A 25,388-nucleotide genomic window follows, 5' to 3' on the forward strand; every position below is an offset into this window, starting at 1 on the left:
TCTAATGTCCAAGTTTCATGAATCAGATCTATAAACTTTCAAAGTTATGATGGTAATTCAACAGATACCCCCAATTCGGCCAAAGTTCATTGACCCTAAATGACCTTTGACTTGCATAAAATGTTCAGTGATGCTTGATTACCATTATGTCCAAGTTTCATGAATCAGATCCATAAACTTTCAAAGTTATGATGGGAATTCAACAGATACCCCCAAATCGGCCAAAGTTCATTGACCCTAAATGACCTTTGACCTTGGTCATGTGACATAAAACTCATGCAGGATGTTTAGTGATACTTGATTAACCTTATGTCCAAGTTTCATGAACTAGGTCTATATACTTTCTAAGTTATGACGTCATTTCAAAAACTTAACCTCAGGTTAAGATTTTGATGTTGATTCTTCCAACATGGTCTAAGTTCATTGACCCTAAATGACCTTTGACCTTGGTCATGTGACATGAAACTCTAATATGATGTTCAGTAATACTTGATTAACCTTATGGCCAAGTTTCATGAACTAGGTCCATATTCTTTCTAAGTTATGATGTCATTTCAAAAACTTAACCTCAGGTTAAGATTTGATGTTGACGCCGCCGCCGCCGTCGCCGTCGGAAAAGCGGCGCCTATAGTCTCACTCTGCTATGCAGGTGAGACAAAAACATCTCTCATTCAAGGGTGAATTCCGTATTGGATTTAAGCCCGAAAGAAATGCACTTCCTCTTTGAAACAGGTTATGGACTAGAATAGCAGAGGCAGGGCCGCGTTGCAATCCATATAATACTAAAGGCCTACAGATCTAATTAAGATGTGAACACGTTCGAATATTCAGCTTCTAAAGTTCATTCCGAGGTCAAGATGGCTTTATAAAGCAGGTTAAACACCCTCCTAAAAATGAAAATAAAAATAACAATAACAGCAACAAAAGAGACATATTTCCCAAAGTTTTTTTTTGAGGGAAATGCAATTATCAATCTTGGCAGATTGTATTGAGACAAACAAACCACTGAACATTTCAATCTTTGTGAAACACCCCCCCCCCCCGGAGAAGAAGCACATACCCCGAGCAGTAATAGAAAACAAGCTAAATTTATATTCCAATCTCATATCAATACAACAAGATAGAGAGAGTTCTACAGAAGTTGAGAGTGAAATGGAGTGGCGAAAAGTGGAGAGAAAAAAGCAAGTACAAGAACTATAAATGAAGATGACAAAAGAGTTAGGAAAGGAAGTTTCGAAAACAAAGAAGGGTCGTGTTCAAATCGTAAAAAGGTAAGGAACAGAATATCAGAAATGAAAAAAAAATCTACAGTAGTAGAAATAGGAGATGTTGGTGAGAAATCATGCATAAGCAAAATAAGCCCAGCAAAATTCATTAAAGAAATCAACTCGAAATATGGAGAGATGAGTAAAATTACGAAAGAAAAGGGAAGCCTGAAAGTTACAGATAATTTTTTTTTAGAAATGACTGAACTAATTCACACCCCTGTCGAGGTTGCACAATATCTGCCCATAACTCAAATCCGCGGTGTTATTCATAAAGTAGATGCTCTAATCACGGAAGAAGAACTAAATAAACTCATGAAAGAACACGATATGACGAACGTAAAGAGATTCAATAAAAGAATAAGCGGCGGAATTTTCACCAACCCCTTCTGTTCTACTTGCATTCAACATGTTCAATGGGCCAAAACTTCCACACCACGACTCCTTTCTATACCAAAATTATGTAGTTGATGAGTTTGTCCATTCTGTAACAAGATGCCACAAATGCCAGCAATTTGGGCACACGGCAACCAAAGAATTGCAAGGGTCGTTTAAGATGTGGTGAGGCCCACACTTTTGAAAAGTGCCCCAAGAAAAATCACCCAAAATGCTTGGGATGTAACCTTAATCATTCAGCGGCCTATCAAGGGTATACCTATTATAAGGAAGCAAGAAATATTCAATATGTCAGCTAACTCATGCTCAAGCAACAAAAATATGCCATCAGGAAAAAGGAGAAGAAAATCATTCGGAAGATCATGAATCATCTAACAAGAATATTATCAACCCCCCCCCCCGGAAAGAGAATCCCAGATCAACCGAATATTTTGGAAGTTGAATTAGAACAAATACCAACGGTAAAGAGATCGAACCTAAAAACGGCGACCATATATATCCACACAAACAGAAACGTCGGAAAAGTCTGTGCAGACAGATGCGCAAGAATTCACTTCTAAAGAGATTAATCATAGGCCTAATGAAGCAGAACAATCCGGGCTTGTAATTCCCACATTCACAGAAAATGCTCGCCTTTTTGGCATTCATCACTTTTATTACAATAACCTTGACAAAGAAACTTCACATTCAAACAGAATTAGATTGGTTGAGGCAGCCAAGCGATGCTTAGACATCAACGAGGTGTCTCCAGAGATGATCCACGATTGTCTTCAGTAATAAAGACAGCTCGAAGACTATCAACGCTCGGCCTTTAAATATTTTACAATGGAATGCCCAAAGCATGAAAGCTCACGGTCCTTACTATTACAAAGAGCTATATTAGAAAATGTAGAATTAAACTTCATCCCTGCCTTGATATGACTACAAGACACATGGTTCACTGATTTTAATACATTAGCAATTCCAGATTTCATCCCAGTAATAAAAAACAGAGGCCAGGGAGGAAGAGGAGGAATCGCGATATTATGTGCATAAAACAGTTACATTCAAAGAAGTCAATTTCCCTCAAATCAATAAATATTACAGAATTGACATTTTCAATTATGACAAGGTCATTTCATTAATCAATTATTATAATACTTGTCAAAAGATAGGATTGCGAGATTTAGAAAATTTGATTGAAAATTTTTCAAAAACCATAATAATTACAGGTGAAATTAATTCACACAACCCTCTGTATAAAGCGAGATGGTAATGGTACAGTAGTTGAAAACTTTATAACAAAACATGATTTAGTTGTATTGAACGATGGGATACCTACAAGAAAGGACTTCCATACAGGGACAAGGTCTTGCCTAGAAAAACTAAAATGGAACGTGCTAGGAAATTTCGGGAGTGATAACAGTGTCATCAAGTGCTCACTGCACGAAATAGAATATGTAGATGATAATATCAATCCTCAAGAAAAGAATTGGTTCTTCAAGCACGTAAACTGGGAAATAGATCGGGATAGATTGAAGCATAAATTTAGTAAAATAAAGATATTTTCACATGATCTGAATATTTAATGGAGTGGCAGAAGAAACCCTTCGCAAAGCAGACAGAAATCTAAAAGCCAAAAACCCATTTCCTTGGTGGACGCTAGAATACCAAAAAGCCATCAAAGAAATAAATAAATATAGAAATCGATTAAATAGACATTTTAGAAAGGAGGACTTGGAAATATACAGGAAAAAGAAAGCATATGTTCAAAAAATAAAGAGACAAACACAAAAGGAATGCTGGTTAAATTGCTGTCAGTCTTTGAAGGGAACATCCAACTTAGGCAAAGTATGGGATATGGTAACAGGACTACGAAATGGTTCTGTCTCCAAACATGTATTTCCCAATTTATTAAGAGAAAAAAAATACACCAATAGCTAATGCTCAAGAAAAGGCAGAATTGATTGCTCAGGCTTTTAAAACGATCGACAATCGAATAGACAATGACGAGATCATGAAGAAATTCATTTGCAATTATTTTGATACGAAATACGATCGAAGAAAGCTACTCCTCTGAAAGGTGCCAGGTAAAAATGGCAAAGGTAATAATGGCAGACAGTGGAACAGGGAAAAGGAGAAAAAGAGGGAAAAAACGTAGTGGGGGAAAGAAGAAATTGTTGTTTATTATAGTGTTATATTATGTTATATAACATAAGAAGCATTTTTTCATAACTTTATGAAACATTATTTGCTTAATTGTGTCTTCATTGTTCCTGGTGCTCGCATAGACTGTTTAACGAGATATATAAACCTGCTGTACTAAAGCCTCCCGTTTTCAAATCAATATACAACAAAATAATATATTTCCTCGCAATTAGAGTTATTATTGTTTTAAGTAGTGATATATTCTTCTTTTTCATGACTACTGAAAGTTGTTGCCCTATTTTAAGGTCTTAAAATAAAACATTTCCTGTCCGTGCTAACGTTCGCATTAGTGGATTGGTGAGATTTCTGCTCTTCATGAACTCCTAAAATCAGTCCTTAAAATGTCAATTTTTCTGATCTGAATATAAAAAAAATTAGCTCGCGCTTCGCGCTCGCATCATTTGGTTAGTGAAATACGTGGGTTCTTAGTGAATTCCTACAAACAACCCTTAGAATGCCCCTCTTCATGTCTGAATTTCCTAGATTTTCAGCACTACAAAAGGTGCTTCATGGCTGTGTTTAGATGTAATTCTAACAAAATCAGCAAAGGATGGCACTAGCATTAGATGACTATGGTGAGATATTTATACTCTTAATGGATTCTAAAATATAATCCTTAATATTTCCTTGTTTAGGGTCAGTATATGCAAAAATTTTAGCTCGCGCTTCACGCTCGCATTGTTTGTTTAGCGAGACAGTTAAGTATCATGATTACAAAACAATTTGCTTATAATGTCCATTTTTAGCCCTCAATATCAAAAATTTTCAGCTCGCGCTTCGCGCGCGCATTATTTAAGAAGTGAGATACATATCCGTTTAACGGCACTGCATGTCCTTAAAATATCTCTATTAGGTCAGGATACCTGACAACTGAGCGCGCTTCGCGCGCTCCCTAAGTGACCCGAAATTTTTGCTGGTGCCCCCCTAATGCCGTGACCCACGGTACGCCACTGATGGCAGAGGTAGAAATGGCAGAGGTTAAAATGGCAGAGGTAAAAACGGCAGAGGTAAAAACGGTAGAGGTAAAGTGGCAGAGGTAAAAAGAGCAGAGGTAAAAATGGCAGAGGTAAAAAGAGCAGAGGCATAAATTACAAGAGGTAAAAGTGGAAGATGTGATAATGACAGAGGTAAAGTGGCCGAGGTACACTATTAGAAAAAAAACCCAGTAGATTCTACAAAAATTAGGTTTTACAGGTTAAAAAACAGGTTTTACAGAAAATTAGGTTTTAAAAACAAAATTAGGTTTTGAAAACAAAAGTTTAAAAAAACATTTTTTTAATTAGGTTTTGAAAAAAAATCAGGATTTACAAACAAAAAACCAAATAAGTTTGTAAATTATAATAACAGGAGGATTTTCCACAATTTTACTGAACAGATATGTTTTAAAAAAGGGGAAAACGGTTTTATTACAATAAATTTGTAAGGGTACACGCACAAAATACCAATTTTCTGTAATTTTATACACAAATGCAATACACAATGCAGTAAGATTACAGGTGTTCTCCAGACTCTGTTGCAGGATTTTTTTTATTTTTAAGTATGAATTTTCTAACAGTGTAAAAAATGGCGGAGTTGAAAATGGCAAAGGTAAAGATGGCAGAGGCAAAAAGAAAGAGATATGGTATGTTGGTTTGTTAAAAAGCAGAGAAAAAAAGTTTTCACTCCAAAATGAAAGGGAATTTGGTTAAGGGGGAAAATGACACAAAAATTTTATTTCAACTAAATAAAGTTATTTTGGGTCAGAAACAGAATTATAACAAAAATAATAACAATTAGATAATAAACAATGTTTTTTCTTCTGTTTGAAAAATAACAGACATTTTAGCATACCAAGCTAATTACCAAGAGGGTGCTGCTTTGGTGTACAAAATACCATCCAACAGCACTTTCGCTTCCAAGAAGGTGATTAATTGTATCGGTATCGCACTGAGCTGGCGCAATTCCGCAATTTCATGTGGTGATTGCATCATCAGTTTCAAGATGGCAGCGCCCATGGAGCACACGAGCAGCGGAAGTTCCGAGCAGAAACAGAGTAAAAAAAGACCATGCAGAGCATGTACCGACTTCAGAAGCTTTGCTAAAGATAAGGGAGTGATGTTGCCGCCAGGTTTTCCAGTTCCAAATGTAAGTAAATGGCGTCAACTGTCAAATTCATTCTTCAGGTTCAGTAACTTGATCTTGGTCTTTGGTCTTTGCCACTCAGTCACACGTACCGGTATAGGTTTATCGCACCCTACCTCGAGCGAAGTTCGTGCAGGCTCCACTCCACTTCACTTCACTACCGCTACCCTCCGCGCCGCTACACCCACCCGAATCCTCGGGGGACAAATACTCGCTCTCAAAAGCCAGTGACAAACTGTCACTTATTAGAAAGGCAACACGTCATTAAAGAAAAGACATTAAAGCGTACTCTACTACAGTGACTAAACCTAGAAGTAGAAGTAGTAGGCCTACTACTATCGGACACAGACTCACTCCTTGCCCTTTCTTGTAAATGTAACGTTAAACATATTCATGATATTCTCATAAATAAATAGGTCATTGACACAAAGCAGCGCGGACGGAGTCAATGGGGAAATTGAACGTTTTTGGCCAAGTTTGAACCTTTTTTTCCACATTTCATTTACATGTTGGAATAACAAGACCTGTTCCAATAGATTTGTACCACTTATTTTAATTGAGGTAAGTGCTTTTAATATTGTAAAATGAAGGAGATTTTTGTTTGATTTTCTCGATTGGGCTCCCTTAATAGGTGATTTGAAGCCAGTTCCCAACACATATTACTATACTGCCAAACCAAAAAAAATGGCGAACGCGAAGAATTGCGCACATGCATGCAAAATCCCGCTTCAACTGGCCAAGTGTGCAGAATATTTTAGCATCGAGGTGAGATTCACGATTTTTATCTGTGGATGCAAGTATTTTTCTGTCTAGCTCTGCTCATGATGTTGTCGCCCTCTATAGCTATACAACTTTAATTCATAACATGCACAAGTCTTTGGATTATTCAATAATTTATGGGCACCAATAAATGCAATACCTTCGAAAACATACATTTGGAAATCATTTAAAGCGACAACAAATAAGAAATATTCTAAGTGCCTGTGGTCACTGAAATGGAAAGAAATATATATAAACTTACCAGCCTTTAAGTGCTTGAATGATGCAGAAGTAGTAGATGCAGTGCAAGTCCTCGAAATTTGAAAGAAGTTCAATAATTTACATATGCAAACTGTACATGGAGCCCGATATTTACAAATGTAGAATGTCACACTGTAATCATGACTGTCCCTTGGCAAAGTGCATTGATGGGGCTGTGTGATGTGTCTCCGAACAATATCGCACAGTTCCCACTTGGATAGCACAAGCGATGGATATTCAAATGTAGAAACAAAGGATGCAAGAAAAGTCATTTTCCTTTCAATGAAGAAGTAACTGCAGAAAATCCAATGTGTTATAAATAATTACTTATGTTGCAGAGTGTAATGAGAAAATGAGGATGACTAGTACTTCGTCACTAGATGAAAACTTTCTATTCAGTGCAATGAGTGAAGTACAGTATTGCTATCAATGATGAGGTTTCTCTCATGTTTGAGCCCAACTGGCTGGTTTTTCTTTTAGAGAATCACATCTTGCAACAATAACTGAAGGAACAGCTGTTAAGCATTCCTTGACTCTCTGAATGCACACAGATGAATCCTTGGGTGCTACTTGACATTGGAATCTAGTGACAATGGTCACACTAAAGAATAGAGCTGAATAGAACATAAGCATTTACCAGTAATTGTAGAATGTGGATCACCTGTCCTGGGCAGGATCAAAGTGATGATCAGCGGTGGTATTCTGAAAATTGTCTTAACTTTTCTTGTAAGTCAGCAAGATAATATGCGCGCTAAAATTCTCTTAAATTGGTATTCCGAAAATCGTCTTATCTCTGTAAGGACATCCCCTATTTTATCTCTGACACGCCCAATATTCTGTCATCAACCAATTATTAAGCTTGTTATATGCTAAGGCCAACCAATAGAAGCGTCTCTTCTGAAAAATAATGAAGCGCATTGTTGATATGAGGCAAAATTTCCTTGCGCTCCCGACGCATATGCTTGTGCGCTTCTGTGCTAAAAATACATGGGTCTCTTCTCAAAGATATATTTTCTCTGAAAAGATTCATCGTCTTGAACACCAATTTTTGATTGCTGAAAAGTCTACCAATCCATCGCTATAATGTCTTTGGAATGTCTCCTTTTGTAAAACATGATGTTCTTGCGGGATGCAGCAAGAAATACTTATTGCAGATGGACAAATATCCCATGCAACAATAAGTCACAATAGCCTTCCACCTCCTGTAACTTTATTGTATTTTCCAAGGAAGTTAAGAGAATGCAAAGATAAGAGAATTTTCAGAATACACTGTACCTTGTAACTCAATATTTTATCTTGTCAGAGCTACCAAGTCTCACGCATTGTGCGTGAGACTCACGCATTCAGGGTCCGTCTCACGATCTCACGCATGGCATCCATTTTTCTCACGCATCGGGACCCGACAGAAAAAAAAGAGAAAAAGTAGCATTATTCGCCAGATTATACGACTAGCCGACCGCCTTCGCGTCTAGCCCGGCAAGCGAGACGAATCAAAAGTGCAGTCAGCGCACTGCTAGTACGTGATACGATGAATAGCGTGTGTGCATCCCATGGTTTTGAACATTTTGAAGCCCATATCTCATGCGCGCGCGCGTTGCGCGCACACCTTTTCGCAACATACGTATACGAGTGTAAGTACTGGCCGCGCGCGCGCACAGAGACGTCGAGTCATAAAAATCTCACGCATTACATTTTTTTGAACTTGGCATCTCTGTCTTGTGCACAGACATAATATGCGCCGATTATATATTTACGCATCATCTAACATCATACGCGCTCGGTGAAAGATACAACAAAAGTTAAGACAACTTTCGAAATACTGATTTTATTGTTACTCTAAAGATACAAGAATATTTTTCTGAAGACAATTTTCAGAATATGGCCCCAGCCTCTTGAACCAAAGCGTTTGATGATGAAAAAGTACACGTAATCGCTGCCAATTTGAACAAAATTACTCAAGAAAGGGATTTTGAAAAAACAGAAGTTTAAAGCCATGGGTAGTTAACAGTAGTCATACAGTCATACATTGATTATTCAATGATACATTGATTCAGTGATACATTGATTATTCAATTATTCCTTTAATCTTAATTGAAATAAAGAAAGAAATTACTTTTCAATATCTTTGTCTCTTTTCACAGTGTATATATATTTTGTCATATATTCTTCCTTTTCAATATATTCATCTCTTTTATATACCGGTAATACATTCATCTTTCTGATATCTTTGTCTTATTGATTTATTTGTGTTTTCAATATTTAATTATTTTTTTTATTATTATTAACCCAAACAACGATATGTCATTGCAGTAAATTTTGTGAAGCATACGTAAATAACACTTTCAAGAAAGTGAGCTTCTGGACAAACAAATTTTTTCACGAATTCTTCGAAAAAAATCTTTACAGGGATCCAATTCTCAGGGGGCCATTCCTACTCAGGGTGAGAGGACGGACCGAGAATGTCCGTTAGACCGTGAAGAGCTTGGTCGGAACACCTGGTCCTTCTTGCACACCATGGCGGCTTACTATCCAGACCAGCCGACTCAGACGCAGCAGTCGGAAATGACACAGTTTATTAATCTCTTCTCAAAGTTTTACCCGTGTGAAGACTGTGCAGAGGACCTCAGGGAAAAGTGAGTATGATGATTAGAAAATCTAGAGCAATTTGCATTAGGCACTGCGAAGTTCCTTGTATCCCCCTCCCCTTCCCCAAGAGAATGTTGAAGGCTTCTTCCGATTCAGCAGCATAATATTTTTGCGTATGTTTTGTGGGCTCATATCTCATCATTTTTTCACAAAATTTGGTATGGAAACTATTTTGGTATAATCACCACACTTATTAACTTTTGATGATGCTGCTCCCTGTGTTCTATGTTGAAAACCTATAGGCCTGTATTCTCTGATCTCTGGTTTGATTTAATCTATTGTCTAAAGTTGTGGTTTAACTATGGAGAAACAATTGTGACACAAATCTCCTTACAGTGCAGGTTTCATTTATTTTTATTTATTTAAAACAGTTTATTTCAACAAGGGTATCTACAGCGGCTGAAAAGCCAAATTGCATAACCCTTTACAAAAAATCATTTACATAAAAATACAATCAATATCAAATAAAAAAAAGAAATATACACAAATTCTACCTCATTAGAAACATCAAAACACATAGAAAGGTTGTTTATCATGTTGGGGGAGCATGTATTAAATTACGACATTCATCTCCATCATGATAAACCAAAATTGCTCTTATGTCACTCATATCATTCATAAACATCTAGGAATTGTAACTGAATTAGTTTTCTTCGCCACTCTATTCCTATGAAAGAGCACAGACTATAAGAAACACACTACTAACAAGAATTTAACATTCATTTTTTTGCTTTCCATAATTTTAGCAGTAATTCAGCATGGTATAAGTTATAGTTGACTTCAGAATACTGCCCATATATATTAACCTACAGTTGTAGATGGCTTCTGTGAATGCTGTAGGCCAGTTTTTTTTATGAATATCTTTGAAATTAAGTCTGAAGTTTATATTACCCTAAGCTACACTACATCTCCAATTTTGGGTGATGATGCTTCTCGTGTGTCTTACAGGCACAAGTCATTTTATGATTTATCACGGGCAAAAGTGTGATAATTAGAATAGTGGTATATGTACATGTAGAATATTTGGGCAAATTTTAAAAAATTAATATAATTACAGGGTATGATTTTGCTTTTGTAATCTTGAATATGTTTGAAGTGCAGAATAAAAAATGAATATATAAATGAATGAATAAATAAAATATAATACCTTTTCAGAGCAGATGTGATGATAACGAAAAACAGGAGTGTCAAATCTGACAGACTTGACGTACATAATATTATGATCTTTACCAAATTAGTAATCTCATTCTATTATCATCCTTAGATTAAAGACAAACCAACCAGATACAAGTACAAGGCAAAACCTCTCGCAGTGGTTCTGCAGGCTACATAATGATGTCAGTAGGAGATTGGAAAAGCCCATCTTCGATTGCTCAAAGATCGATGAACGATGGTTAGATGGATGGAAAGACGGGTCATGTGACTGGTGACATCGTCGTTTTGATGGACCGATGGAATTACAAGATACAACCTCTCACAATAGTTTTGTAGGCTTCACGATGAGGTTTGTAGGTTGGAAAAAGCCAACTTTGATTGTTCCAAGATTGATGAACGATGAATGGAAGGGTGGGTCATGTGACTGGTGACAATGTTGTTTCGATGGACCATTGGAATTACAAGACACGACAACATTTCGGAACGATTCTGCTGGCTTCCCAATGACGTTATTAGGAGATTGAAAAGGCCTATTTTTGACAGCTCAAGGATTGATGAACGATGGTTGGATAGATGTAAGGATGGGTCATGTGACTAGTGACATTGTTTTGATGGACCGATGGAATTACAAGACATAATCTGTTGTAATGGTTCTGAAGGCTTGACAATGATCTTAGTAGGGTCATGTGACTGATGACATCATTGTTTTTATTGACCAATATAATTGAATAATCATGTACTCTTGGATGTGCCAGAAAGTGGACAATATAATAAGGATCAAATGATTTAGAAAATGAAATGTAGGAAGCTATTCAATATATCATAATAATGGTGAATTTTTTTAAAGAGAAATATAGGCAAATCAAATATACAAGTATTTCTGGTCGTGAGTAGAATGGAGAAACTTCCTAAAAATTTGTAAAGTTGAATGCACTAAATAATAACAATATACGCCCTAAATTTTTGAACTCCCACACTCTTGTGCACAGAAGTGAATTTAATTGGCTACTCACGTATTGGTGCCCTGACCGTAATTACAGCAATTAAAAAAAAAAATCATAATTTGATTGAGTAAAGGGCATGTGAAAATAATCTGTCTCCATAAATATTATGGAACATCTGATGTCCGGGGTTATAATAAATCTGTAAAGGGCTAATAGACATTGTTTGGATGTATTAAGCATATTAAACACTAATTTATTAATAATTTTATTCTCCATTCATGCAATATATGTTTGGTCTTATTTTCTCTCCAACCATTGTATTATTATTTGCCTGGGAGGCGAAAAGCGAACTGAATCACTATGACCCGCAGGTCTCTCCTCCTCCCGATATAACTGATTGGGGGGAATGCAGGTGGACCGCTACACCAGGGTTTCCCCCTACTCTTATACGAATAGTGCAGTGGGTTCTTAACGTGCAAAGGTGGTGACTCTCCTCTACATGGGGCCTCCATTTAACGTCCTGTCCGAGGGTCGGAGTGTTTTCAATTGTAACATAGCCTGCATCTATGAAACATGGGAGAGACGTTTACAGACAACGCACTGGCTTCAGTCATCCGCCCGGGGTGGACTCGAACCCACGATCTTTGGTTCGACGGGCAGACGAGTTACCAACTGAGCCAACACCGTATTGTACAATGACTATTCTATTCAAACTCTACAATGTCAGAAGGACTAGAGAAAACAACTTAGGGTCAAATACAGGAATAAGCCTAATTACTAGACCCACTGGTTGGTCATTTGGTGGTTGTAAGTAACCATGATCATGAATTTCTGTTCCATATTGATGACAAGGTTTACATCCTCTGTCTAAAAACAATTAGTCTACACGTACATGTATGTCTGAGATCGTCTATTATCATCTATAGAGTGTTTTAGCGATGCCTTAAAACACGTATTTTGGTCTGCATCAATTGCCATGCAGTATCACAGCGTATCCCTAAAAAGGACTGAGATCCGATGAAAATCCCATAGGCTCCTGTACAAAATTTGCTATTGAATATGAGAGCAAATTTAACAGCTCAATTTAACTGCACGAATGCGTGTAATATAAACGTGCATATCACTGAAAGCAATGGGGTGCCCAGCATACAGCACAACTATGCTCAATGACATCATAATGAACTACATGCAAGTCGCATGTCAACGACCAAAATTGATCCTATGAAGTGATAATGGCATGATGTGATAGGACTTGTTAAATCACATTTTTCCATCTTTTTTTTTTTTGGGGGGGATAGACGATAATTATATTGGATGGCTTTATTTCATGAAATACCAGAAGTATTCCACTCGTTAGAGCCAATATTCCACTCATCTCCAATTCGTGGAATATTTTCCCGAACTCTTGTAATATTTCTGGTATTCCATTCTGAACCATATAATATACAGTAAATGCCACAAGGGCTGAACCCATTAGTCTGATTCCTAGATGGTCTAATTTCTCCTTTGTCTCACCTTTTTGTTCTTTGTAAAGTGAAAATTAGTTCATGAACAGTTCATCCAATCATATAGACTACATGTAAGTCGTGTTAGACAGAATGGCCCGTATTCTGAAGTCAGGTTTAACTTAGACCATCGTCTAACTCTGTGCTAAAATTATGGGAAGCCAAAAATGTCAGAATTTTTATTACGGTAAGTTGTATGTTTCTTATGTTTACTGTCCTCTTTCCTGATTCATCGATGGTGAAGGCAATCATCTATTTACTTTCTAGACAATTATGAATGATTTGAGAGCCAATTGAGCTGAAATATGATACCTCTACTGTTAGTGATTTATGTAACAATTGGCTATCCATACCTAAACCACAACTTTAAACCTGAGTTTAAGTTAAACCAGACTTCAGAATAGGGGCCAATATGTTTAGACCAAAATTGGTAGCCTAATTAGGTATTGGGCGGAATGGTATATGGGCTACACTGCAGTTAGACCAAATGGTTGGTAAATTTGATATACATGTACACTGGTTGTATAAAAATTGGATTCAACCATCTTTCAACACCATACCTTATATAAAACAACAAAAGACACTTTCAAAATTATCGTTGAGATTTTGTATTCTTTTTATTAACAATTCTTTCATTAAAATCCGGTTATCATGAATACAGTATTAATAACAGCCTACAAAAATATTACCTTGCTTATGGCTTAGGAGTTAATAAATTGCAACATCTAACACAATGTAATCTCCATCTGTGCAGACCAGTTAGAATTACAGAGTTGCTAATTTTCCGGATTTTTCCGGAATTCCGGATTTTTTCCTTTGCTGAAAAATATTCCGGGAAAAAAAATCGATTGTCAAAGTGAAATCCGTAAAAATTTCCCCTCCAAATCTTGTCACGGAGTTCGCTACGGAGAGCGCAATTTCAATTTTGGATGGCCAATTTGCGCAGACGGAAAATTATTAGCGTTTTGCGCAGCATGAAGTTTAGCTGGTACGGTACGCGCGAGCAATACATTGTAGCAGTTGCAAACGCCGCTGTATACCCTGCAGGGATACGGGTGTCAGCGCTATCCCAGTCGGGCGATCGCCCGGTAGAACCGCTCGAAGCACGGCCCGGTGTGGCTGCAATTGCCTGCTGCTGCGTGAGTGATAGGTTGTCTGCCGCGGGATTTCAGCTGAAAACCTATTTGCTACCATGAAATATGTGTTCTCTGGTGCGTATTCATCAATTCATATGTGTGAACTATCCATCATTTTGATAGAAATTGTGATATATGGATTTTCAATAGTATAGGATTGTCTTGTTGATGAGTACAGTGAGTGAAAAAGGGCACCCCAGCTGCTACATACACCCGTCCCGAGTCGCACCCATTGGCCGCAGCATATTAACCCGCAGCAGGTTAACCCGTACCGTAATGAGTAGGCCCTACGGGTTACATGATTTTTTTTTTTGAGCACCTTTCTTGCCTATGATATGAAGTTTATTATGTCATTAATTATTTGTTATGTACTACTGTAGATTAATGATTTCAGCCCTCTAAAGAATAAGAAAACGTTCCAGCTTCAGGGGGCTTCGCCCTTGACCCCGCCAGGGGCCCTGGGCGGGCCCCTGGACCCCGGCCTGGGTTTTCAGGATTTTTTTGAGCTATCAGTTAGCATCTATAGAATTACATGTACAAAACATTCCTTTAAAATCTTCTGTAAAATTTCTTTTATAAACTTCAATTTTATAACAGAATTCATGATAGGATCATATTTCAAGTAAAATATCTCAGATATATAATTCATTCATATCTAGTATCTGTGATTGAAAACTGGTTTTATGATAGAAATCCCAGATTCGATTCCCCTAACAATCATTCTTTCTTGATGTTAGCATTTGTTTTTATGCTTAGTTAAAAGTCATACATATCTAATTGTACTCCTAATTTTAGATAAATTTCTCTACTTCATGTGTATCATTAATATCAAGTACATGAACAATAATTATGAGTCTGTGATGATATCAGTATTAAACGATTTGAATCTCATTCAGAATATTTTCCTTGAAAACTACCGGTATTCAAATTTCAGTTTAGTGTTTGGACATTTTTCATTGCCAATTCAAATTCCCACAAATAATCACTGCTTTTAATAAATGCCAATGTTAATCTTGCAATTCAAAAGATGATGTCAATGGAAAATAATTAATACTATACCTAGCATTTGAATGGTTTTAGTAACAATTTTAAGTGAGAAAAGTGACAGAAGTCGAGTGTAACAAGCTGGGTAGGAGACTATACTGCATATAGCTGAACAGTGGCGGACTGTGACCCAGAGGAGACAATAATTGAAGGGGCACTATATTCGTTGTGAACAATGCTGTGCCCCTCCAATGCTTTGTCTCCTGTGGGTCACGGTCCGCGACCGTCCGCCAGTGTAGTTGATGCAACATTCAATATGAATGCTAATTTCATGTGAAGTTTTTCCATGTAATGCCTTGGTGTTCGTGGCATCTTTCATTATTTATGTTTCTCATTCTTACAAGTGAGGCTTTACCTGAATAAATGGGAGTTCTTTCACCGTGATGCAGAATGAATTCTAGAACATCATGGTGAATGTATTGAAAGAGCAAGTCAAATCAAAATGAACAGCAGGGAGGTCATTGTCGAAAATTGGTGAATCACGGCAGTAATTTTGTCCTGTTTCGGAGCTGACTAAAAATCGCAAATATGTTGTAATTTCCAGTGTCAAGGCTGAAACTGCCGTTTCGATTCACCGACCCTGGACAGAGACTCCATTGTCATGAAGGGCACTTGAAAATACATTCTCTGTGTTCCCAAAAACTCTTCTTTGTTCAGCATTTAAAGAGAAATACCAGTAGTTGCAGTAAACACTTATTTCATGAGAAAGTCCGTAAAACCAGGCTTAATTGTCAGTATATCATTGAGGATCTAGATCTGGTACAGTTTCATAAACTGAACCGTGTGAAATCTTGAAAATCTACACTGAAAAATGTTCACACTGAAGATCACCAACACAGATAAGGCACATGGACAGTGTACTATTATTGCTTTGAATGTCGGCCCGACGCTTGACCCGAATCCTGTGCTTATTTGCTAATTTCTCAGCAATTAAACACTTTCTTCCAGAATCCTCAGGCACATATTTTTTAATTATACAAACAAACACTTTGGTTGTTATTTCATTGGATTCTGTACGAACTCATTTTGATATCGTTACCACAACTGGCATTTACCTTTAAGTCTTGTTTCTTTCTGTGGCTATGCAATTTTTTACCGTATTTGAAAATCATGTAATAGAATATTTATAATATATATATTCTAATTACCTGATATTAATCATCAGAGAAATAAAGGAATCTTAATACATTTTCAATCACTCAAAGCATGTCATGTAATTTGTGTGTTGAGGAGGTTTTGTTGATTTCACTAACTCTTTGGATGCTGAATGAATTTTGGGGGAAAAATGATGACAATTGTACTCATGATATTTTCTTTGAATATAGAGTTCCAGATTTCACCATCGATATTGATATTTATCAAATAGATGCTATCTGAGAACTATGCTCTATTTATCACATTTCCCAGTTTTAAGGTAAGGAAGAAAAATAATTATGCGATTGTTGAATTTAATTGTACAAATGTACGACATCAGTGCAGCAAGAGTTAATTAAAGTAGGAGAATAAAATTTGAATGATGGGTGGCAGGGCTTTAACACTTCATTCAAGGGGGTGTTTCAAGAAAGTATCTGTAATACAAAGGAAATTTCTAGTACTATTAATACAATCAACTTTAGCTATATAATCAACATTCGTTGCAAGAAACGGATGAGCAATCAAGTGCAAATTTCCAATTAGTTGCAAGACATGATTTATTTTAGAACCCCAAAATAGACTTGCAATTGATCACAAGTTTCTCGCAATGCCCCTGTAAGACTAAAAGACAAGAAGTACTGCATTTTGTAGCAAGGATAATACTAAAGTCCTACTCATTATGATATATGAATATGTTTATCAACTGGGCAGCACAAAAAAATCCTTAGTCCCAACCATCGTGATTTATGTTTGTCAATCGGGCATCATGTTGAGGTTGAAGAGATGACGCATGGTGGGACGACCGTGGGGGCAGTTCTGGTGAACAGAAAATAAACAAGATTACGCTTTAAGACTTGTTGGTGAAAATAGGGAAATGCCGAGTGGAAAGGTTGTGGGTGTAAAGTGTAGGGATTGGAAGTGAATGAATTTGACAAAATGTACTCCCCTACTACTTACCTGCAATTGTAGGTAAATTGTTGATAGGTCTACAGTCACTTTGTATACTGCTTGTTTTGTCTAATCCCACATGGTCTAATCCCCATTTGGTCCAATAGCCACTTAGGCCCATATTCTGAAGTCGGGTTTAAGTTAAACTCAGGTTTAAAGTAGTGTTTTAAGTATGGGAAGCCAAAAGTATCAAATTTGTTATTAAGTTGTATCTTTCTTACGTTTACTATGCTCTTTCCTGATTCATCGATGGTGAAGACAATCATCTATTCATACTTCCTTGACAATTATGATTGATTTGAGAGCCAAATGAGCTGAAGTATCATATCACTACTGTTAGTGATTTATGTTACAATTGGCTGTCCATACTTAAACCACAACTTTAATCCTAAGTTTAAACCCGACTTCAGAATACAGGCCTTAGTCTATTTACTATTTCGTCTACATCAATTATCTAAATAAAGAGGCTTTAATTGGAGGTAATAATTTGTGAACAAATTTTTGGCATTACTCCTATGTGTTGAAGATGGCATGCTCGATCTGTAATAAAAATCATAAGTCAGAAAAACTGGAAAAACTGGGATTTGAAACAGTCATCTGCTGCTTGCGAAAATTTGTTCACAAATTATTATTACCTCATATTAATAAGTCAGAAAGAAGAGGATCAAGGGTAATTGAATTCCAGTTCATCGTGACTAAGCCGTGAACCAAAATAGCCTGGTGGTTCAGTTGCTGCCCAGCAAGCAGTAGATGACAGGTTCGAATCCCACTGGTTCCAATTTTTTCTGTCTTATGATTTTCATTACAGATCGAGCATGCAATCTTAAACACATAGGAGTAATGCCGAAAATTTTGTTCACAAATCAATTATCTACTTGGTCTAACACGGCTTACAATGCATTCAACATTTACATGGTGGAATGAACTGTTTGTGAACCAAATTTCCTTTGATAAAGTAAAAAATAATATCAAAGTATTCTTTCACTCAGGTTTAACTTAAACTTTAAAGTTGTGGTTTAAGCATGGATAGCCAATTGTTACATAAATCACTAACTGTAGAGAGATAATATTTCACCTTATTTGGCTCTCAAATCCTTCATAACTGTCTAAGGAGTATAAACAGATAATTGTCTTCAACATCGATGAATCAGGAAATAGCACAGTAAACATAAGAAACATACAACTTAATAAAATTATGACACTTTTGGCTTCCCATAATTTTAGCACAGAGTTAGACCATGGTCTAAGTTAAACCTGATGACGGAATACGGGCCAATAAGTGGAAATAGACCAAATGGCATTTCAGACTAAACAAGAATTATACCTAGGAGGTTATTAGACCAACTGTATTGTCATGACAAGCATCAATTAGATCAAATTGATAGGAGATCATATGAGTAATATCACAATAAGGGCGGACCTTGTGAAAAATGACACACAGATCGTTATAGGAAAAAAATATCAGGGGTGTTTCACAAAGATTTCAGTATGACTTAAAACGAACTTAAATGCTGACGTGTATCCACAAGGCTGACTTTTCTTTAAAAAATTTACCACATGATTTTTATCAATCACAGCTTCGTCAAATGCCCTTCAGTTAACATGAACAATATGCTAATCTGAAGCATTCAATTCACAGTAAAACACATCTTAAAAGAAAATACAATAGAAAATTGGCCTTTGTGGATCATTCCCAACAGAGACACACATGAGGAAATAATTACTTCCCATCCATTTGAGAGCAATCAAATTTATGAAACTCGCAAACAGCACTGAAAAAAATAATATCCTTGAAGTAAAAAGAAAAGTGTTTTAGTAAATAATGAAAGCATTTAATGATCTCAACTTCTCAAAAATATCTGATACACTATTAAAAGACGGAGATCCAAGCAAGGGAAGTGATCATTTTAGGGCCTCCTGACATTTTATGAGGAAAATCATTTAGAGGTTTCGGACTTACCCAAGGCTGTTCCAATTCGCCCATGTGGCAAACCAACTGTGCAAGCAGAAAAATACAATAAGGGGAAATAATGGCAATAGCAATTGTTCTATAAATGTTGCAAAAGGATCCATACAGGGTCATAATAAGTTACAAACAGATCCTCAAATCATCAAAGTTGACGGAAGTTGTAGAAATATCATGATAAAGGTAGGAGTGAATGATGAACAACAGTGTGAATCTCATTGTGACTTGTATAGCGTGATGGAAAATAGAGATTTGTTTGTTTGGGTAAAGAAGTTCGTTTGCCTTCTTCCATTGTTTACATTCCTTAAAGGTGTTGATTTCGTTTGCTAGTTTTTCTGGGCCAGGCTAGCGATTGGAATGTGGAAGTGAAAGAGGGCAAACTGACTGGGTTGCTAGGTGTTCAGGACTAATAGAAGTCCATTGGAACTTCAGTTATTTACTACTTTGCTTCTTATTCATGTTCTTCGGCTTTCCATTATTCTTCCAACTTAAGTAACTCTCTCTACCACTCCCCCAACTACTCTCTCGGTCAATTAATCCTCTTTAGCGACTCTTGTCACTTCAGCCACTCCCACTCACAGCTCACTTCCACCAAGGAATTACCAACTTGGAAGAAATGTAATTTACTCTGTAGATGAATACATTGGTGGTTTATAGATAGATAAGAATGTGCCAGGATTCCCAGCTTCTCAAGAAAACAAAATTCCCTGATTATTCCCTGATGAAGTTTAAAACTTCCCTGATAATTATTTAAACCCATTCCCAGTTTTGCATGTTTTCTAAGTTGTTGCAGTGAATTACACGTATCTTCAGTCTAAAAAACAATATGGCAAACCAATTAGTACCACCAAAACCAGTCATTCATGGATGTTGTTTTGATATGCAACAAAATATAACAGTCTGACTGCCGTGCTTTTGACTTTTGCGCCTATCAAAATCCTCTGATTTTTCCCTCATTTGAGGCATTTTACCCCTGATTTGAGGTATTATTTCTATCGAATTCCCTGATTTTTCCCTGACTGGAAAAAAAGTAAAATAATTTTCCCAGATTTCCTGATGGGCTTGGAACCCTGTATGCAAAATTTACAAAGTGCAAGCAATGCAGATCAATTCCCTGATCAGGTGCTTGAGCATTCAAGGAATTCCTTCCTACAAAGTACCAATCTACAACTGGAGGGAGAGTGGTAAATGTAGATACATGTAAATGACTTGCCAAAGGATGTAAGTGCTGCAGTGGGATTTGAACCCAGGACCTTGTGGAAAAAAGTCCAGAGACCGATTCACTAAGCCACAACACCTCTTAGGAGTGAACAGTAATCAGTTACTAGAGACTATTAGGTCATTATTTCAATATAGAAGTCTGAAGGATGGACGAAAATGGCGAAAATTATTTACCTTTTTCATCTCTGCTTTGTTCAGTGCAGTGCCAATCATGATGGATTTTCGACACGATCTGGATGCAAACATCGCACGGACCTTGGTGGGTCTACAGTGAACACCCTATATAAAGAGATTTGATAGGATTAAGATTAGAAACAAGGGAGGAAGAAAGAAAGATTAAGAGGACTTTTTTTTGCTTGTAAGAAAACTTTTCAATAAGAAACCTGTGACCCATTCAACAAAAGTTAAATAATTTTATTTTGCTTGTGTAAAACTCTTGCCCCCTCCTTTTTGGTAAAACATGGACCTGTCCCGGACAATAAGTATTCACTGTGTATGATTCGTGAAAATATTGAACTTTAACACCTTATTAATATACTTCAGAGAAGAGTCAACAGAACAAAACCACTGGCACCATCATAACTGCCTTTCATTTTGATAGACACCCTAATTACCAAAAAGAACAACAAAATAACAATGTGGAAGATGAGAATAATGAGTTTCCCAAGCAGATGTTCTAAAGATTATCAGGTCACATAAAATTAAATCATGTGACCTAGATCCTCTTCCAGCACAAATTCTTAGCCAGTGTCTAGAGTTCCTGGTACCGGCTATCACAGACATTACCAACGATTCACTAGAATGCGGAGTCTTCCCTTCGGCGCTCAAATCTGCTTTGGTCATTCCCACCCTAAAGAGATCGTCACTGGATGCAGAAAGTTCAAGGAACTACAGACCAATTTCAAATTTACCTTTTTTGGGTAAGGTAATAGAACGAGTTGTCTCAAATCAATTTACTGAATACCTTACTGCTAACTCCCTTCTCACATCCCGACAGTCTGTGTATCGAAAAGATCATAGTGTGGAAACTGCGCTACTTCGTGTTCAAGATGATATTCTACAAGCTTTGGATACCGGAGATGATGCTATCCTCATACTTTTGGACCTAACATCAGCCTTCGACACAGTTGATCACGATGTTCTTCTTTCCAGGCTGAAAACACGATTTGGTGTCTCTAGGACTGCAGCAAAGTGGTTTGACTCTTACATCACTGGACGATATCAACAGGTGATCATTGACGGCTCACGATCTGATCCTACTCTACTTAAATGGGGGGTGCCGCAAGGTTCGGTTATCAGGCCTGTACTCTTTACATGCTACACGACACCGTTGGAAGAACTTATTCATTCCCATGGTTTCTCGTCTATGATATATGCTGATGACACACAATTATATATCTCATTCAAGTCTGGACAAGCTCTCCGAATGTTGCAGAAACTGGAAGATTGTCTTGGTGCCATTCGTTCCTGGATGACTGTGAACTATTTACTCCTTAACGATAATAAGATGGAAGTCCTACATATCTCCTCCCATCGTAGACGTACCCCTGAGCTACCTCCAATTGGGTAACGCCATTCCATCTGGATTCACCCAGTGGTTGCACCTGACCGTCTCAGAATTCGTTGTAATTTGGTATACATAAAATTCACCATGGCCCAAGCACAAAACAAAAAAATTAGTCCAATTGGTCCGTCGGTTCTCGCGCTACAGCCCGCCCTTTTCTCCTTGTTTTGACAAAAATGGGCGTGACCTTCAACTTTCAATGGCCACTGCGTCGTTACGTGTTGACCAATTTTCATGAAACTGGTACCATTTGATAGGAAATTCAGAGAGGAATCCAAAACATGCATCGAATAATGTATTGGAGCAATTTATAAGGTCATGACCTTTGACCTTAACTTTGACCTTGAGTTTGACCCCCGGACAAATAATTTTTTAACTTGATTTTCGTGTATGTTAATTATTGGTATGATATTGACAAAATATGTTAAAATCAATGATGATATTTTATTTCTTCACCTTTAAAAATTCTTCCAAAGATACCATGAAATTTCACTCTAGTCCCACACACTGATATTCATGTTAGTAAAGTGTTCACCAGTTACATGATTTCTTCCAATCTTAAGTTACAGCATGCAAACACATGAAAAGAAATTAAGCTTAATCAGTTTACAAATAAAAGATTAACCTTTATGCTCATGAATAGGTATCTGTTTAGGCATTTTATGATTCAGCAATATATATCATATACATATATATACATGTATATATTTTGATGATAAAAGTGAAGACTTTACTACCATGAATATATATGATATATATTGCCGAACATCAAAATGAATATATATTGATGAACATCAAAATGCCTAAACAGATACCTATTCATGAGCATAAAGGTTTAATCTTTTATTTGTGAACTGATTGAGCTTAATTTCTTTTCATGTGCTTGCATACTATAACTTAAGATTGGAAGAAATCATGTAACTGGTAAACACTTTACTAACATGAATATCAGTGTGTGGGACTAGAGTGAAATTTCATGGTATCTTTGGAAGAGTTTTTAAAGGTGAAGAAATAAAATATCATCATTGATTTTAACATATTTTGTCAATATCATACCAATAATTAACATACACGAAAATCAAGTTAAAAAATTATTTGTCCGGGGGTCAAACTCAAGGTCAAAGTTAAGGTCAAAGGTCATGACCTTATAAATTGCTCCAATACATTATTCGATGCATGTTTTGGATTCCTCTCTGAATTTCCTATCAAATGGTACCACTTTCATGAAAATTGGTCAACACATAACAACGCAGTGGCCATTGAAAGTTGAAGGTCACGCCCATTTTTGTCAAAACAAGGAGAAAAGGACGGGCCATAGCGCGAGAACCGACGGACCGATTGGACTAATTTTTTTGTTTTGTGCTTGGGCCATGTTGAATTTTATGTATACCAAATTACAATGAATTCTGAGACGGTCGGGTGCAAAATTGCACATTCATTGGGTGAATTGGCATGGAATGACCCAATTAAAATTGCAAATGTTCATATAGATCCCTCTAAAAAGGTTACTAACTTAGGTGTTTTGTTTGATAAAAACTTTTCAATGCGTCCCCATGTCAACAGCATCTGTCGTAAAGCATCCTTCGCCCTAAGAAAAATTGGTAAAATTCGAAAATATCTCTCAAAGTCATCTACTGAAGTCCTCATTCATGCATTTATTAGTTCACTTCTTGACAGTTGCAATAGCCTGCTCCATGGAATTCCAGAAAAGGATATTTCTAAGCTGCAGAGAATTCAAAACTCTGCAGCCCGTCTAGTTTCCCTCACTAAAAAAAATGAACATGTGAAACTCTTAAACAATTGCACTGGCTCCCCATTAAATTCCGTATACAATTCAAAATTCTACTCCTAACATTCAAATCTCTTCATGGACATGCTCCAAAATATCTCTCCGAATTGGTCCAGGCATATACTCCAAGTAGGTCCCTTCGTTCTGCAAATCAAAATTTCTTAACAGTCAAAAAAGCAAAAACTAAAATTTTTGGTGATAGGTCCTTTTCAAGCTCTGCCCCACGTCTTTGGAACACTCTTCCAGCTTCCCTTCGTTCCATCTCAAATATCACTTCATTTCGATCAAATTTAAAAACGTACCTCATGAAGAAAGCATATCCAACATTGCCCCCATTTACAGTGTCCTTGATTTTTTTTTTTTCTTTCTCTCTCTTAGTTTAATGATTTCTAATTTGTATATTTTGTATGTTCTACATTGTAAAGCGCTTTGATATGATTTCATGAAAAGCGCTATATAAGTTCAAGTTATTATTATTATTATTATCATAAAACTTTACATTCTTTAAAACTAGCACACATGCACCTACTGCCCCCCCCCTATGGGCATAGCACTTTAAACTTTTGCTCCTATTTGAATCCCTATTCTGCTCTTTCAAGCATTTTCCACTTAAATATACAGCATACCGCATACTTTTGTAATCTTATGCAATTATCCACATGGGATTTTTATGAACCAATTTACTCGACATCCAAAGTGGGGTTACAAAAACAAAACCCTTGTATACAGTATACCATATAAGCACAGTTATGGGTACAAAACAGAAAAAAAAACATAAGCCTAAATATAAGCCAAAAGCTAAATTGGATGGAGAGAGAGAGAGCCTGCTACAAATCTAGGATTTGGATAGTAATTTTTGTTTGAATTTCTCTTTTCAAAGACAAATAAAGAATGGCCCATTGTGAAAATGTAAACAAAGTTCGTAATAAACTCACCGGAGCATCGCTGAGCATAAAGATGAGTTCATCAATATCGTCTTTTCCAAATGTCCAGTTCTTACTAAAGGGTTGGGACACTAGCTTGACCCTCTCTGTAGGACGACCTGTCGGATCAACAGATACAGTCAACTATGTGTGAGCCACGTGATACCACAAGATATGGACTGGTTGTTAAGAAGCAGAATGTCTCCAACCAATTTTGGTTGTAACAATAGCTGTCTACAAAGTCCTCACTTCTACTTGTAAAAATATCTGTCTTCAGAATTGTTTTATGCCATTGTTAACCAGAAGGACCACTTCAAAGACTTAGGGGATGCTACGGGAAAACATTTGCAATCAATTTTGAATCGCTGATGCAAATATACAAAGAGATAACAAGCAATCAAGTGCAAATATGCTATCAATTGCT

General features: G+C 36.7%; 2 protein-coding genes across 2 annotated transcripts in view; one reads left to right on the forward strand and one right to left on the reverse strand.

Annotated features, from left to right (window-relative positions):
• Positions 1–5,441: 5,441 nt before the first annotated feature.
• Positions 5,442–12,067, forward strand: LOC121422575 (FAD-linked sulfhydryl oxidase ALR-like). Its single transcript, XM_041617723.1, has 4 exons — positions 5,442–5,469; positions 5,665–5,972; positions 9,396–9,622; positions 10,900–12,067. The coding sequence occupies exons 1-4, from the start codon at positions 5,442–5,444 to the stop codon at positions 11,063–11,065; spliced, it is 729 nt and encodes a 242-aa protein (XP_041473657.1). The 3' UTR covers positions 11,066–12,067.
• Positions 12,068–16,405: 4,338 nt separating this feature from the next.
• Positions 16,406–25,388, reverse strand: part of LOC121422535 (mismatch repair endonuclease PMS2-like) — a 46,929-nt gene continuing 37,946 nt past the window's right edge. Inside the window, exons 21-24 of the mRNA XM_041617671.1 lie at positions 24,977–25,083; positions 20,863–20,967; positions 19,462–19,497; positions 16,406–17,369 (exon numbers count right to left, since the gene is read on the reverse strand). Coding sequence (XP_041473605.1) covers positions 17,307–17,369; positions 19,462–19,497; positions 20,863–20,967; positions 24,977–25,083 — 311 coding nt within the window. The 3' untranslated portion in view covers positions 16,406–17,306. The remainder of the gene's footprint in view (positions 17,370–19,461; positions 19,498–20,862; positions 20,968–24,976; positions 25,084–25,388) is intronic.

Source organism: Lytechinus variegatus, chromosome 10, assembly GCF_018143015.1.
Source record: "Lytechinus variegatus isolate NC3 chromosome 10, Lvar_3.0, whole genome shotgun sequence".
In the NCBI taxonomy this organism is placed as follows: Eukaryota; Metazoa; Echinodermata; class Echinoidea; order Temnopleuroida; family Toxopneustidae; genus Lytechinus; species Lytechinus variegatus.